Below are 18227 nucleotides of genomic sequence, written 5' to 3'. Positions count from 1 at the left end.
TACATTTTTAAGTACTTTGAGAATCCCAAAGATTGTGGGTATGAATGGAGAGGTATTGTTTACACAGTTAAAAATGAAGGTGAAATAACCTTGAATCATGACATCCCTTTGCAGAGACCTATGTATCTGCTTGACACATTTGATTTGCTCCAGTTGGTCATACAATATTTTGGTGTCACCCAGCCATGATGATGTGACTATGCAAATTCTTCATATTTTTGTAATTAATATACATTTATGCTCTGTAGGAGTGGATAAATATGATACACTCCAACCAACATCCTGCACATTTCTTTATTTTTCCCCCAGTGTCCTACCCTCTGCTTGCCCCCATTTTCACCACTGTCCTATTTCACGTGTTTAATTTGGTCAAAATATAGTCACACATAATACACATAGCCAGAAATGGCCCATAAAGAACCTTCAATTTTTGTCCTCAGCATTTGCTTGATTCTTGGCATTATGCACCATTGTTGAGTAATGCAAAATAGGATTTTATGTCCTAGTTTTTGCCATTTCCTAAACTAGTATGCTTATATTTGCAAAACTATGCTTAGCCTCACTGCACTGTAGAAAAACAGATTGAAAATACTATTGTGAGACTGCTGCTCTTACATATTTATTAGGCTGCTGGATGTGATGTACAACTTGTAGGATGTGACAACTGTCATTCCTGTGATGAAGCCTGATGCCTACAGTCATCCATGCTTCAATCTCTTTTCACTCTCCCTTCAAAATATATTTGTATTTATATAGTAAAACAAAAAAGTGCTGGACCAACACAGCTAGGCAAAGAGAAATTTATTCAAAATAAAGGTAAGAGCTTCCATGATAGTTCAAATCGCTTCATCAGACTCACTCTGTGAAATACAAACTCTGTTTAAATAGTAAAATACAAGCAAGTAAAATGATTAATTAAAATCAATTAACTCCAATTAGGACTATCTTAACCTACACTTCTTAAAGAAACAAACTTCATAAATGCAGTATACCTATTCAAAATCAACAAAAAAAAATATAAGTGAGTATAAAAAATACACATATACACAGTTATATATGGATATATGATTTTTTTATATTTTAGGATTTATATTTTCCATATATAACTGTGTACATGTGTGCCCGCGGTAGTGGTGCTGCGGTACCGTTGTCGCCTCACAGCAAGACTTTGTCGCGTTCGATTCTCAGCTAGAGCGTCTTCTGTGTGGAGGTATGCATGAATGGATGTGCCTTCGTTGAAGGTTGTGTGTCAGGGCTGATAACTCAGCACGTAAAAATTCACTACCAAACATTAGCGGACCGGAGTTCTGCTGTGGCGACCCCTAACCGGGATAAGCCGAAAGGCACAACAACTGTGTACATGTGTATTTTGTATATTTTGTAATTTTTATACTTACTTATATTTTCGTGATTGATCTTTTATTTTGAATAAATTTCTCTTTGCCTAGCTGTGTTGGTCCGGTACTTTTTTGTTTTACTATATACCAGTTTGTATTAGTACTGGTTCTTTATCGGAGTACTGTTTTTATATTATTTGATATATGTTTTTATACAGATAATCATGACCATTTAGGGTCATATGGATACAATAAAAAAGAAACACTAACAAAGGATGTGAGAGACACAGCTACAATGTAACAGTAGCAAATGTGATACAGCTAAGATTTATTTAAAATACATAGTTGAGATAACATCAAGGAAAATAGATACATTAGGGGATATTGCATATACTGGAGTCATTGCACATCAGATGTGCATCCAGTAAGTTATATGCTGTAACTGACATTATGCTGTAGTCCCCATCTAGTATGTAAAATAATTTAAATAAACTCTAAAGCTGTTGTTCTATGCACTTCAGAAAGTGACTTTTTGTTGTCATTTATTGACACTTATAGCCATAGAAACGGTATAGAAAAGTTGAACTTGTGTTAGGAAAGCATGTGTTGTATATTAATGTAAATTACAGAATAGTTTATAGAGTTATAGAAAATGTAACTGTACATTTCCACTATACATTTTCAGAAGCATGCTCATTAAATTTGGTGCTCACATGATTATATTGAAAATAGCTAGCTATATGTCTGCCGAATGGAACTACTGTGCCATTATAACGTATACTGTGTTAGTGATCAAAGGTAAAAACATTACATCCACGTCTGATGTTAGAACATGCATACAGGTTAAAGCATTCTAAGCCTTTCAGTGCCTTATGTGTATGAAGGAAACAATACTGACATTGTTATGACAGTGTACACACTTGTTTTTTTTTCAAATAATTTTATTTTCCACAAATATAACATTTACAAATCCAGAAAGAATAAATTTATAATAAACTATTTACAATATATACAAATGGCCTACAATAAGGAAACAATCTGTTGTGAGAAATGAGTTACACATTGTTAGAGAAAGTCTTGCATTCTCATCACTCAAACAGTTAGGATTATATCTGAATTAAGAGTTTTGATAAGAGAGAGAACTTTCACCCAAAGGTTGTTAGTCCAGTTCTTAGGAAATATTCTTAGTTCCTTAATTTTTATTTCCAACAGCGCAGTTTCTTTCAGCAAAGTTAGAAAATCTTCTATAGTCGGTGCAGAAGAGGAGGGCAGCCACTGTGGTGCAGCGGTCAGTGTTGCCGCCTCACAACAAGAGGTTCTCCAGTTCGATCCTTGGCTAGGGTGCCTTCTGTATGGAGTCTGCATGTTCTCACTGTGGTCACGTGGGCTTCCTCCGGGTGCTCCGGTTTCCTCCCACATCCCAAAGACATGCCGTAGATGGACTGGACACTCTAAACTGGCCCTAGGTGTGAGTGTGTGCATGTGTGTGCCTTCTGTGGAAGATTGGGTGCCGGGCTGACAACTTGACACTGTAAAACTCCACTGCCAATCATGAGCGACAGGTGATCCACTGTGGCGACACCTAACTGGGAAAAAGCCGAAAGAAGAAGAAGAAGAAGTCAGTGCAGAAGAGGATTTCCACTTCCTTGTGAGGCATTTCTTAGCTACCGCTAGCATAGTCCAAAGAAGATAAAGATCTTTATTGTTCATTACAATATTTTCATTTACATTCAACAGAATTAATGACTTTGGTAAACTAAATTAATCTGTATAAATTGCTTGAAGAAATTTACTAATCTCTTCCCAAAATTTCTTAATGTAAATACAATCATAGAAGATGTTTGACCAATCAGCTTTATATTTCAATGAACATCTCCAACATATTACATCTTTGGAAGAGTTACATTTAATAATTTTACTGGGTGTATAAAAATCTCTGTGCAGAAATTTCCAAGTGAAAATTTTCCAAATTTGTAGATTAGAGGTTAATTTAATAGAATATAATAAATTCATTTTACTTTCAACTGATAAATTCAGTGAAAGCTCTTTAATGATAAAGTTCCAATAATTTTGATTTTGGTTATCTTTATAGTTAATTATGATTTTATATCATTTTGATGTTGTTTGTCCAATCAAATCCATTATATAATACTTCATTCATGATAATTATAAGTTTAGGAATAGATTTAAAGGAGGAATTATCAATTATTCTGCATAGATCTCAGGCATAGGTTTATAAACTGTTAAGAACTAGCCAATCAGAGCTTGATAGATCATATATACTTTTTAACTGTTGTATATTCAAAACCAAGTTCTTTATACAATGGTACCAACATGTAAATTTTTTAGTTTCTCAGGTATTAAGAGCATTTATATGAATTTTATTAAAACAGTTTTTTGTAGATCTGAAGGGGAATAATAATTTTAGTCATAATTTTATATCAGTATTATTATTAATAAAACTTCTAAATTGTAAATATAATTTGTATATTTTAGATTAGTAGGTTTAGAAGAATTATATTGTATGTTAACACAAAGGATATGCCAAAGTTTATTATTTTGCTTGTTTAGTTGCAGATTTTTAGTTAATTTATTTTCATTTAGGAAGATAATAGTATGTAAAGATGCATATGTGAATTTTGGGTCAATCCAATTTATAATTGTTTTGCAAATGGATACTTTAATGTAAGACTCTGAAAAATGAATACCTCCTAGTTCCCAATGTCTTATGTGATTTGAAAAAGGCTATTCTATTTCATTTTGGGAACCAAAGATAATTAGTGAGAATTTTATTTATTTCTTTTAGAAAATTTTTATTGGGAATCATAGGAATAGCTTACTCAATGCCATTTGTCTTTGGGAGTGGAACCATCTTAATTAGTTTCAATTTATCCTCAAATTTTAAGTACAATTTATTTCATTTTTCAATATGTGTTTTTAAAGTTTTCACAATATTGTTATAATTTGTTTTTAATGCTAAATCCATGTTTTACATAGTACTATCCCCAAATAATTTATAGAGGAAGCCTCTTTTCCAATTATTTGATTTATGTTTAAGTGAGTATCATTTTTCTTATTTAATAATATAAAGTTGGACTTTGTTTTGCTATCACGTAAACCTGAAATGTGATAAAATTTTTCAGCTTGTAATTCTAGCTCATGTAAGGATTCATCTGAATTAATTAGAGAAAAGGAGAATGTCATCAGCAAAGAGCATTATTTTAGAATTAAATTGACAATAAATATCAATGCCTTTAATTTTAGGGTTATGATGAATTATTGAAGAGAAAAGTTCTATGGCTAGTGCAAATAAGACTGGGGAAATAGAGCAGCCCTGCTTTGTACCTTTAGTAATTTCAATGGCTTCTGAGGTAAATGGACCAAATTTTACATAGGCAAGATTATTTTTATAAATATTTTTATTAATGTAATGAATTGTATAGGAAATTTAAAGATTTCTAAAACTTTAAAAAGATAGTCCCATTTTAGTGAGTCAAAGACTTTTTCAGTGTCAAAAGCAACTATAAGGGCTTCTTGATTGTCTCTATTTAGAATGTCAATAATAGTTAATATTCTTTGGATGTTATCATGAGTATGTCTGTTATAAATAAAGCCTATTTGACCATCACTAATAACGTGTAATAAAGAGTTTTTAGTTCTATTAACCAGAATAGACATAAACATTTTATTATAATTATTAAGTAATGAAATTGGCCTATGTGAACTACATTGTTTAGGATCTTTGTTATCTTTTATGATACGGGTGATAAGTGAATATCTCTATGAATGTGGAATTATATTTTGAACATGAATTTCATTTAGAGCTTTATGTAATATTGATATTGCAGAGATTGGAAATAATTTATATAGTTCGATAATAATTCCATCAATTCCAGGAGCTTTATTATTTTTGCTTTCTTTAATTTTTTCAGTTAATTCTTTGAGACAGATTTGATTTTGGATACCTATTATTAGTTTTTGCTGGAATTTTTTTTATTTTAGAAAAATCCAATCTTAAATCTGGAATATTATGAGATGAATCATTATTTCTAAAATGTTCTGCATGATGAAATTTAAAGGCGTCTAAGATGACACTTATATCTGATACTTTTTTATTATGTTTCCCTTCGTGGATGAAGTTTATAATATTATTTTCAGTGTATTGTCTTTTTATTCTCATTACTAGGTTATGCAAATGATTTGGTAAAACAGAAAATGAATTTAGATTTAATTTTCCTAGAGCCATATTACTCTTGTGGGTTAAAATGTCATTGTATTTTTTTATTTAATTCTCCAATTTCTTTTTTGTTAGCAATTGAGTCCATGAAATCATTAGTATTAATTTCTGTAATTTGCTTTTGCATATTTACTAACTCAGAATCCCATTATTTTGTTTTATTATTAAACCATGTTGTAGTTTTGCCATATAAGTATACCTTTAGAGAATCCCATAGGATAACTATATTTATATCTTCTGTATAATTAGTATCTAAGCAATATTGTATTTCTGAGTCTAACCATGGTTTAAATTGTTTCAATTTGGTAATATAAACTGGGATTCTTTTTGTGAAAGTCAATCTTTTAAAATCGATTTGAAGTTTAAGAATGAGTGAATTGTGATCTGACAAAGGGCAAGGAGTTATAGAAATCTTGTCTATTTTCATTCTTAAATCTTTAGATACAAAAATGGTATCAATTCTTGTTTGGGTATTAAATTTGTGATCACTCTGAGAGAACAATAAAGAATGACTCTTCCTGAATCTAAATGTATCAATTAGATTTAAATTAGCAGTCCATTTCTTAAGAGTTTTCCCTATGGGGTAAAACAAACAGGTCTTTTATTAGTGGTCTCTGAATTGTCCAAAATACAGTTAAAATCTCCTCCTATTATTAGATTGCCTTTGGATATTCTGTTAATATGGTCTATGTGTTTTTTGATTGTTCCCACTCCAGTGCTTGGAAACCAATATAAGTTTACCAGTGTCCAAATTCTATTACCAAATCTTATTATTACAATTGCTATAAGTCCATCTTTATCTTCATAATTGTAAATGATTTGAGGGTTAGTGACATTTTTCTTCCATAGTATTAAGACTCCTCTATTTTTTTATTATAAGAAGAATTAGATAGTTTTATATATTCATTTGGATTCCATACATGGTTATCATTTGTTTAAAGGAAGTTTCTTGTAAAAATACCACTTTCACTTTATTTAATTTTAAATATCTTAGTAGATTATATCTTTTCTTTGGATTATTTAATCCATTAATGTTTAGAGAGAGTAGAGTTAAGTCCATTCTAGCTGTTTAATTTTATGAAGTATTTTATATGACAGAGGTACAAAGTACTTTTGTCACTTGAATTTTGTGTAATATTCTTACAAGTTTTATATCTCAGTCAGATTGATGTTTCCTGTTAGAAACCATAATTTAAAACAATGTTGAGGCCAAGAAGGAGAAAAAAGGTGTGTGAAGTGAATAATCACATGAATATAAGTAAACAATGACAATAAAAGTCCCTCTAACAAACATGGAGTGGAAGACACTCCTAATATGGTAAAACAAAACTGTTCAACCAGATTAACCCTCATACCTAGAAAAAGTTAAAGGAAAATGAATGTTGTGGAGCTCCAAATTATAAATTCTGGAGATTTATTATTTCTGAGTAGATAAAAGAAAAACAACTATCAGTTAAATAGTTACTATTTCTTAAAGAGAAAAACATTCATTACAATATAAATAGTTCCAGCTAGAAGATAATATGTAGTGAATAGGATGTTTGCCAAGTGCTATTAAACTATTCTCGAGTATCCAAATTAACAAGTATCTAATTACATTGCCTGTAAGAAATTAAATAGAGTTAAAGACCTTATTGGTGATTAAAAACATCAATAAGCCTTAATAAGCAAAATAACATGAACTATATGATTTTGAAATATAAATTTGTGCTATAGTGCCAGAATTTCACAAATACAACAAACATATATTTTATAAAGGTTTAACAAAATATAATGATGAGAAACCTTTGTTACGAAAATGAAACATGTCTACCAAGTTAAAACTACTAGAGAGTATTAAATATTATAAGCTCTGTTTCCATTTATATAACATCAAAATTTCATTGCATTGGTTTTGAAATTTGGGAACTAACACAATAGCAAAACAAAAGGTGATTATTTCTAAGAACATCTGAAGTAATGGAAAAGTTATCAAAGAATACACTAATGTATAAATTGTATCAATAATGCTATATAAATACAATTTGGAGAAGTGAATAGTATGATCTATTAAACCAGTGCAATAACTTCAAACCCTAAAGAGACAGTTTCAGTCAATTAAACAATTTCATGAATGTATCATGTTCTCTGGACAGGATGTTTAACATCTAGTATTAGTAAAGGTGAACATTTGTTGGAATATTAGTTTTACCTCAGTTTTGGACACAAAGAACTATGAATATCTTCTAGCTATTCTATTTTTCAAAACTACTTTCTATTGTAAATAAGACAATAAGAGAAAGGGATAAAAACCTCTATTGGTTTAAATCTAACATGAATCACAATGGACAGCATGCATATAAATACAAAAATCCTGAATCAATCAAATGAATGTAACAAATCCATTTAAACAGACCATGTAAACACAAGCCTTGTGTGAAAAAAAAATAAAGGGCTAGACTTGCCTATAAGCATTGTACAGTCAACTTAGTGTTTTTCTTTTTCTTTTCTTTCACTCTTCATTTTCCCTCCTCTATACAGTCATCCTTCTTTCATTTTATAGAGAGTTATTTCAAATAATCTATGTTTCACAAAGCTATTCTTCTTTATTTCCAAACATCCTTAGGTACAGACCTAAACTTCAGATTCCCTAAACCTAAAATGTCATATTGGCAAACTTATATTTAAAATGTAAAGAGCACAGTTGTTGAGTTGCAATTTGAAGAATTTGTTATGGTGTACAAACTAATATCAGGGGGAAATGTATCTCTTAAGGTGGGAGGCATAAATACCTATGATAAGTATTACAAAGAAGGAGTGCCGCCTATTGCTTGGTTCATATCAACTGAATCAGCTCTGCAATGCTAAGCATTTCCAACATATCTCACTTTTTTTTTCCTTTTCCTCTTATCTTTCTTCCTTCCCATCTTTTTTTTTTTCCTTTCTCCTCTTTACAGCTTTCTGGTCACTAATTAAACATGTATGTATTTATTATTTTCAGGCATACCTTTTCTTTCTATTGATATGAGGAATACAGTTAAAGGATGTGTTATAAGAACACCTTTTTACAGTTAAAAATATGATGAAAGTCAAAGTTCAAATCTGAATTTTTGTACCTAACAGTGATACTAGCTTTATTTGCCTGCTCCTCTACTTATAACAGTGATGCATGCCATTGCATTACCACAAATATCAATACAGTTAAATGATACCATACATAAAAAGGTGTATAACCTAATCTAAGTCTAGGATTACAAAAAAAATGCAGTGAAATGAGTCGGCTGTGAGTATGTAAGACTGCCCTTAATTGCTTCCAATCTTTAATATCCTCACATTGGTAAGAGACTTCAGATGAACATTTTTTGTAATGGGAAAAACTAGTCACACTCCACCAGTGGGCATCAGCTTTAAAATTTATCACTTCAATAGCTTACAACTATAAACTACAAATGCAAAAAGGTATGAAAGTTGACACACTGCATTTAGACTGTCTAAACCTCGCACTGCTTCCCAGAGTCAGCGATCTGCAATGTCACAATGTACCCATGCATGTAAAAGCCTTTCACACAAGGTACCGACAAATGCTGACTATTACAACTGAAGCGTATGAAATACGCAAACGGGTGCAACAATTGACAGTCGAGAGGAAGCAGAGACTACCAAGAGTTAATATATCTTTTTTTTTTTCCTCTTTAGCCTCTACTACATAATATGCAAAAGACACTGGCAAGACAGTATATGGATATATTTTGGGTTCTAAATAAAGAAATCACATTACATAATTTATTTTATGTAACTTGCAATTGACATGTTATGAGGAGGCCAATGGTGCTGTGTTACATTTGGGCGGAGGCAAATTTCAACTGCAAGGTGAGACAACATTTGAAATGCTCGAGACTATGCTCTAACAAGAAGTGACAGTAAACTGTCAGAATGGAGTGTTAAGATGCTAGAGCAATGGAAATTGACTAAACAATGCTAAAAAACATAAAGCTTTGTACTGTAGCCTTTAAAGATAGCAGTAATGTAAATTAAATTTACCGAGATAGATACATATTAATTTCTCGGCAAGCATACATTCTACCAATTATAACCAATTGATAACAAGCTGTTCCAAATAAAGAATAAAGTCTATATTGATATCCTAATAAGTGAAAATTGTTCAAATCTATGAACATATAAGCTAACTATAGTGAATTATTAGCAAACCAAATTATTATGAACCCTTAAAGAGAACATAAAAGCACCTGAATTACACAGTAAACCACAAAGAAGCTTAAACAGAGAGTAGAAGAACACTCATTGACAGAATAAACAAGATTAATAATACATACTTTTTGGTGTTTAGCTATGTAATCATACCTTAGTTGATGCTTTGAGATAATTAGTGACTCCTGCATTTTTAAGTTACAGTTTTCAGTTTCTTCTTTCTCACATCAGCCCAGTTGTTTGTTTTTTTTTTCAGATGATCTTTTTAATGTAGTGGATGATGACCAGTCCATGTCTTCTGGAATTGAAATGATGTCATTATTTTTGATGACTGTAGATGCTTCCTCGACATTGTTGAAGGTTCTCATGTCATTTGAATGAAAAATTCAGATTTTTGCAGGATAAACAAGTTGTGCTTTAATTTTGTTTTGTTTGAGTAATCTCACAAGTGGCCAGGCTTTCTTCCTTATCTCCAAGACTCTTGAAGAATAGTCATTGTCAAATCTTAATTGACTCTGATTATATGACAAGGGGCTTTTTCTCCAGGTAGATTTGAGAACAAGCTCTTTATCTAAATAAGATAGAAATTTCACTACAATGGATCTTGGAGGCACATTAGGAGAAGAAGGGGTAGGTTTTCCAATGGCTCTATGTGCTCTCTCTATACCATTTGGAAAACCTTCCTTTAGGTCTAATATTTCAAGAAGCCAGGAGTTTAGGAATAAAATGATGTCTTCACCTTCAGCTTTTTCTGGAAGTCCAAATATTCTCATATTTGTTCTCCTTTCCCTGTTCTCCAGGTCATCTATTTTACTGATTAACCAGTTATTCAGCTGCAGAAGGAATTCACACTGAGACTCATGTTCCTTAAGTCTCCCATCTATGTCATTTAGTGAAGTTTCAATGTCCAGGATTTTAGATTGTTGCTGCTGCAGTATTTTTGTAAGGACATCAGTCTGTTTTTGGCAATTATCCTTTAGATTTTCTAGATTTTCTGTAAATCTATCCATTTTAAAAGAAAGAGTGTCAGACATCAATTGAATTTGCTTTTTCAGTCAAGTTTCAGAGTGAGAAGACTTTGAGTTGCTCATCTCCACACAGAAGAAGTAATCTCCGGATTTTCTAACAGGAAAATTTTAATGAAAACACACCAAAATTGATATTCTTATAGATTGAAGGTTCCTCAATAAGAATTTTCTACTTTTGATCAGAAAAAAAAGGATTATTTTCCTGTATTCTAGTACTAGATTGTGGAGCTCATAAAAGTTGCTGCTACCAGTTAGCCATCTAGGCTCCGCCCCTCCATTATTCAGTGTACACACTTTTGTGGAAACACTGGGAAGAATTATGAAGACCTGTGCAATTATTCCAATAGTAGTATTAGTTTTTGAAGAAAGCATTTTGCACAGCAGCCTGCATGTTTTGAATGGTAGAAAGTTTGTGACTGTTCATGCATGCTGTGTCTATATAGCAGTAAATTGTGTATTTACAGATGGACACAACACATACACAGATGTGTCACACTGACCCAAATATAAACAGAGTAGTGATATGATATACATACTAACAGTTATCTAACTATAATAGAGGCTTATGGTCATGTGACATATGAGAACAGGCACGTAAATAAAAGTACCACTCATGTGTAAGCAGTCCCCTGATAAATGGATTTGTGCGTATGACTGTCATTATGTATATCCATAGCCATAGGCTGTATTCTATGACACAAATGGATAGGTAGCCCAGACAAGATTAGGCCAAAGAAAAGTAACATCCCAGCATTATGGTCTTATTATGTCAGCTAATGGAAATGTAGCAAATATTAGGCTATAATTATCTGAGTATGATGAATTCATAATACTAAAATCAGTGATATGCCATGTGTTCTTCCTGGTGCAAGTGCCATGTCATACATGTTGATATGAAAAACTGTATCAAAGTAGACATATGAATGCAGTATACTATAACATTTTAATTAATATTTAGCCCTGAAGTCAGCCTTGTTAAACACATTAGTAATACATATATGATACAACAGTAGCATACGTCACACACAGGTGAAACACTGACATGTATTAATAAGTGATTTGTTGATAAATTACATCTTACATACACAAACTGTGGTCTGTGTTCAGCCATCAAATGAAAATTCAGTCGAACGTTTAAATATCAAGCCATACTCATCGAACATTAATTTCAGTGAACGAGTGAGATGGTGTCCAACACTTCCCTATCTACCCTTTTCCCCACTGTAGTGCAGTCACGGAGTTAGAATATAGAGCTGGGGGGTGTCAAGGTGTGGGGACAGTGAACCCCCACCTGAGTGGGTTTGAAATACTTTGTTGTGTGACATCAGGGAAGTGTTGGACATCTAGTTCGCTGAAATGAACATTCAATAAGTGAACATTCGATGCTTAAGATTTGATATTTAGCCACTCAATTGAATTTTCATTTGATGGCTGAACATAGACCCCACAAACTGTAGACTGCCCTGTGATAAATGATGTCATCCTCCATGACTGATGATGATAAATATCTCAGGGCATTTATTACTTAATGTGCTTTGTGCGAGATAGCACACACTTAGTAAATCACCATACTGGGCCTGTCATAAGGCAGTACAGCAAAGACTACAATAACAACTACCCATCACAAAACTGCAAGAACATATGATAACACAGTCCCACCCATAATTTGTGATGATATTGCACCATGGCACAAGTTAAATGATTAATAAGGCCTCATTTCTTTTAAGGTTCTATAGTGTGATCCAAATAATACAATAGATACGTAAATTTATTAGTCATGCAATGCAGATCATTACTTTGGAAAAAATAAATAATTCCTATGAGCAAACACATGCCAAGATCAGATTTCCAAAAGAGGTGCACCAACCATTGACACAACAGAAAAAAGCATATCTGATGCGTCATGAACACCATACTTGAAGGGATTATAGCATTATCCTATTGTAATGGTTATGGCTCCCACAACATGGAGTGTGAGACCTAAAAAGTGGCCCCCATATTGTGCCACAACTCCAGTTGTTGGCTAAGCCACTTCTGCCTGTCACAACTGTCTGACAGACAGACAGACAGACAGACAGACATTGCTAGATTCAAGCCCCTGCTTCTCACTCTCCTCACTCTACAGATCTGTGTATTAATTGTGTCTGCTACAGGAGATAGTAATGGAGGCACAGGTGTCATAAAGAACCTATGTCAAGATATGAAAAAGAAAGACTTTTGGTGTTCATTTATCCAGTAAAAATTATTCTGAGAGATCAAAAGGATGAAGCAATGCAAATGTTCACATGAATGTGATTTAGTCATATCACTGTTGGTTTGGTAAGCCACTATTATCTGGTCATACTGTTTGCACATTCCCAGATTTGAACCACTGCCGATCTGGGTACACATGCTATCCAAATCAGTATTAACAGCATGCACCACAGGAGAATTCACACCACAAGCCACAGAACATGTATTTGACTGGCATGAAATTCCTAATGTGATGAAAAAGGCTTTGCTAGAAATAAAACTGAATAGCTATAAACTGCTATAATGTTGTATGTGTCCTATCAGAACACTCACATTATGTTGTCTTTTGCTATTTTCAAACAGCTGCCTTTATAAGCCCACAATCTACAGAGCTATATATTAATTACACCCACTACATGGGAGGCCTTGCCATAACTGTGAGACACAACATTTCTGAAGGCATGACATTATCATTGTGGTACGAAACCTTTTTTTTTCAGGTAATAGTAACGGAGGAACCCCCCTTCCACTGTAATTGTGCACATTAAAAGTATAGGTGATGTCATTTATGCATAGCAGTACACTGCAAGAAACTCATACTATTCGGCCACTCCTTGTTTCAACCAACTACCTATAGCAATGCACAAGTTACAGGATATTGTTTTAAATGCACACACCACAGATGATGTTTTACTACAAATGTGAAACAGTGTCTAATTGAAGGCATTACATAATCTTTAGTGCTGCAAGACATATGCATGCCTTTAAATTACCTGAAAGAGTGGTGTGCTTTGTCTGTTTGTCCCAAAGTATTGCATAAGGGTAGTTGTACCCAAACACTCATGTTGCATAATGCAGTCATCCATGTGATTGTAGAAACACAGCCATGCACAATCCGTATATGATGATGGATTCAAACTCATGGCTTACTAAGGCAGCAAGCTGCAGAATATTGTAGCATTTCCTCATGCCACAGGACAATGCTTAATATTAAGTTGAGTAAAGCATATTTCGGCAAATGGTGTCATCAATGTTTAGCAAAGCAATTGTTTGCACTAAAATAGGCAGAACATAGTGAATGATATTTCTCTGCCTATACATGCAAGTATCACAATTGTGAGTGACACCATTCTTACTTATATGTGCATTTGCAAGCATACACACACACTCATGGACACCCACTGACACAACTGAGTCTATGCAGTAATGTCTATTTTTGAACTGGCTACCTAACATCACAAGCTAGAGCATGTTGCATGAATTGCAAGCATCACATGAAACACTTGCTTACATGTCTGACAGTACACATTTGAAAGTATGATGTCAGCACTGGTTTCACAGGATGATGTGTGTGCTAAATGGAAAGAAATTGGTGGGAGAGCCCACTCCCACTGTAAAGCTGCACATATATCTGTGGGTGAAGCCATTCCTACATAGTACAAAACAAAAACGCACACACACACACACACACACACACACACACACACACACACACACACACACACTTACACAGACACACACACACGTGCACACACACACACACACACACACACACACACACACACACACACATATTCAAACACACACATGCACACACACACACGCACACACATACACACGCACACACATACACACGCACACACACACGCACACACACTCAAAGTTTTCATTCACTCAGTGCTGGATTCAAACCACCTACCTATTTAGTTATACAATCTATAGTACACACTAGCAGCTGCAAGCACCACAGGAGAATTTGGATTACAGCAGCGAGATAGTGCACATTTGAAAAGATTAACTTATCAAAGTGTTACACAGCATGTGTTTTGGCTAAAAATGCACAGATTCATGGGAGAGCCCTCTCCTAGTGTAACTATGTCTTGTAAGTGGAAGTGTGCACAAGCTCGTTTTCAAAACTGATGGCAAAGTATTAGTGCATGCATAATTATATTCTGAGGTTTTGAACTTAGTATGGGAATAAATGTGGTCTATGTTGCTCCTTGCCTACCATTATGCAAATAAGGAATTCAGACATAAAATCAGTTCTGATGATCCAATTCATAAGAGCTGTGTGTTAACGTTTTGTGTGTCATGATTTACACATTTATCATGACACTTGGATTTAAGTAATTGTTATATGGATAATACTGGTGCACACTTAGGCACACTCATATTTGGTGAGTGTCTGTATATTTGAGGCATGTTGTGCTGCTTCTTATGCAATTATATGTGTTCATATGACATTATATGTGCTCAAATGACATTATATGTGTTCATATGACATTATATGTGCTCATATGACATTATATGTGCTCATATGACATTATAGTGCTCATATCACATTACTGAGTAATACAGTCACTATATGATAACATACATTTAGGTGTTGTAATTAAAATACTTCAGAAAGTGCATTGAAATGCAGTCATTTACCACCTTATATGTGTATCGCAACAATAAGTAAGTTATATCTTGGTCTAAAAGATGAATAATTATGGTCTTTTGGCCTCTTTCAATGCATTTCCATTTTTCATAGTATAAAGTCATTTATTCTCTTCAGTTAATAAGTTTAGTTTTCAGTTTCTTATTAAGAAGTACAATGTCTACTTTACCATCAGTGCATCACATTTTGAACATGTTTAACCTAACTTACTATGCATTTAACATTTTCCTTTCTTTCTTTTTCCTTTCTGATATTGTCATACCTGGTTTTAGACTATTCTAGTAGTTTATTTTATGGGTGTAATGAAACTGCAGTGGTGGTGCTGCGGTAGCGTTGTCGCCTGAAAGTAAGACGTTGTCCTGTTCGATTCTCAGCTAAAGCATCTTCTGTGTGGGACATGCGTTAATGGGTGTACCTTCGTTGAAGGTTGTGCATCAGAGCTAGCAACTCGGTACGTAAAAATCTACTGCCAATCATTAGCAGACCGGAGTTCCGCTGTGGCGACCCCTAACCGGGAAAAGCCAAAAGATACAACAACAACAATGGTGTGGAGCAGAATTTTAATTATGATTTCCTTTTGTACCAAATATGGAGATTTTACAACTTCAAATTATAAATCTTCAAATTGTATGTGATTCTTGCTGTGAAGAAATGTATTTTCTGTTATATCTAGGATGTTTAATAATGAATCCTACACAGACACCTTCAGTGTTTCATAAGTGACAGGTTCTGTCTCAGCAAAGGCTGAATGAAAGTACTGCAGAAAGAGGCAAGTGAACATTATTACAAATAATAATTTCATGAAAAAGGCACAAGAAGAGGATATGTCATATATTAACACCACACTTATCTCTCCAACTATTTATTGGGATAACAAATTCACTACCGCATTCAGCAAAATGAATCAGACATTACTTAACAGTAACCCAACAGTCACTCATTATGTAAACTCGCATTATTTTCCACAACAACAGTAAAAATTGTGTCTCCTATAATATCTGCATGTCAGAAAGTTCTTCCCATTTTTATATCTGATCTCGCTCCACTTTTATTTTTTCATCCATTAGTACTGCCAAAAAATTCAAGTCACACAAAACTAGTGAAAGATACAAATGTGTAATACTTTGTCAAATACATGATTCAGTGTTGTAATGGTTTCTATCAAGAATGCACAGCAGAATATCATATTCTACTTACTGTAAACCCAGAGACTGGTTAACGGGTTACCAGATATTGGCTTTGTTGCTAATTTTCGGCATACATAATTTCCGCTGTCAGTAAAGCGAACATCTTTTATTGTGATAGAGAAATCTGTGTTACGCCCATCTTTAATGTTCCAGGATACGTTCGCACTTGATATTTGGTCTGAGAAAAAATCTTCTTCCTTATCTTGGCTATGTTTTGCTTTCTTGTACCATCTGACAGCACCTACAAGACCTCCATGTGACAAAGTACAATTCAATTGAGCATTACTTTTTTCTTCTGAGAATACATCTGGTTCCTGTTTTATGACCAAATCGGCAGCATCACCTAGAAAATAAAAATATGTGTAGAGTTAACAAAATGCAAAGAAAGAAAGTCAGCTGCTAATTGTATCCTGCGTTACTCTCATCAAAAGTATTTTAGAAATTATTTTTTGTTTGTAGTTCTGTAAAAGAAACAGACATCCATGTACAAACACATACTTTCGTGGATGCTCACACAGACAACACACACACACACACACACACACACACACACACACACACACACACACACACACACACACACACACACACACGCACACACACACGCACACACACACACACACACACACACACACACACACACACACACACACACACACACACACACCCATGGGAATGTGAAATTTAAAAAAATCTAATAATGTCACTCTTCTGACTGCGTCCATACTATGAATTTACAACGAAAAGTACCAAGTCTGCAATCATCAGTCTCTTTTTTTGTGGTTGCAGAGTTCAACAGAAACAGTGGTGGGCTGTAGAAATATTGTATCTGATACGTACAAATACAGAAAGAGAGAGTTTCTTATGTGGTCAGATGTAAGGATCCATTTCATATTTATTTATTTATAATTATTTGTGCAGTGCCTGTTTTCTGAATATCTCCACTACTTATTATTAGAGTCAATGAGTGAAGAAAATCACAGCGAGTGTGGCAGGTAATACTGACCACAATGAACACCTACACACAGGTAACACTGACCACAATGAACACCTACACATGAGCTCAGTATGAAAAGGAGATACAAAGAAAACTGCCATGCTTATTTAGGCATGCTTTCATGCAGCTGTAATGCCAGTTGTCAGATACAGTGAACAAAGATTACATCATAGAATGTCAATAGCAGATTCCATTTATGTTTATGCATTAGTCAGTATGTGGTGGCATTGTAGGACAGAAGGAACATGTGGAGATGAAGAGGAATGCAGCAGAATATACCTGTGTACATCAGGAACTTAGTTGTTGGTTTGCTATGACATCATTACATCCAGCAGATGCCACAGAAAGAGTTAAGATTACATCTAAAACTGTGTTCATGTGCATGCAGAAGTGAAATACTTTGCAACATATGTGTTGCTTAAGTCTTGGTACCTGCCCAAAGCTGGCACAATGCCATGTTGATTAACACAGTGAGCTGTGAATTGGCTACTTCCTGTACAAATGGCTCCATTTTGCACATCTTTGTTATGCCTGCCATTTATTAAAAACTGTCAGAAGGAACTATTTAATGTTTAGGT

At 33.8% G+C, this 18227-nt stretch overlaps 1 protein-coding gene across 6 annotated transcripts in view; it reads right to left on the bottom strand.

Annotated features, from left to right (window-relative positions):
- The window catches only part of SIRPB1 (signal regulatory protein beta 1), a 1192076-nt gene that overhangs the window by 272951 nt on the left and 900898 nt on the right, over positions 1 to 18227 (bottom strand). For all 6 annotated transcript variants that reach the window (XM_044090420.1, XM_044090421.1, XM_044090417.1 and 3 more), the window contains one exon: positions 16663 to 16995. In XM_044090420.1, coding sequence (XP_043946355.1) covers positions 16663 to 16995 — 333 coding nt within the window. The remainder of the gene's footprint in view (positions 1 to 16662; positions 16996 to 18227) is intronic.

This window comes from Protopterus annectens, chromosome 12.part0 (assembly GCF_019279795.1).
Source record: "Protopterus annectens isolate FY-2018-M chromosome 12.part0, PAN1.0, whole genome shotgun sequence".
In the NCBI taxonomy this organism is placed as follows: Eukaryota; Metazoa; Chordata; order Ceratodontiformes; family Protopteridae; genus Protopterus; species Protopterus annectens.
Note: the sequence above shows the minus strand (reverse complement) of the source record. Positions and strands in the feature narration are given on the sequence as shown.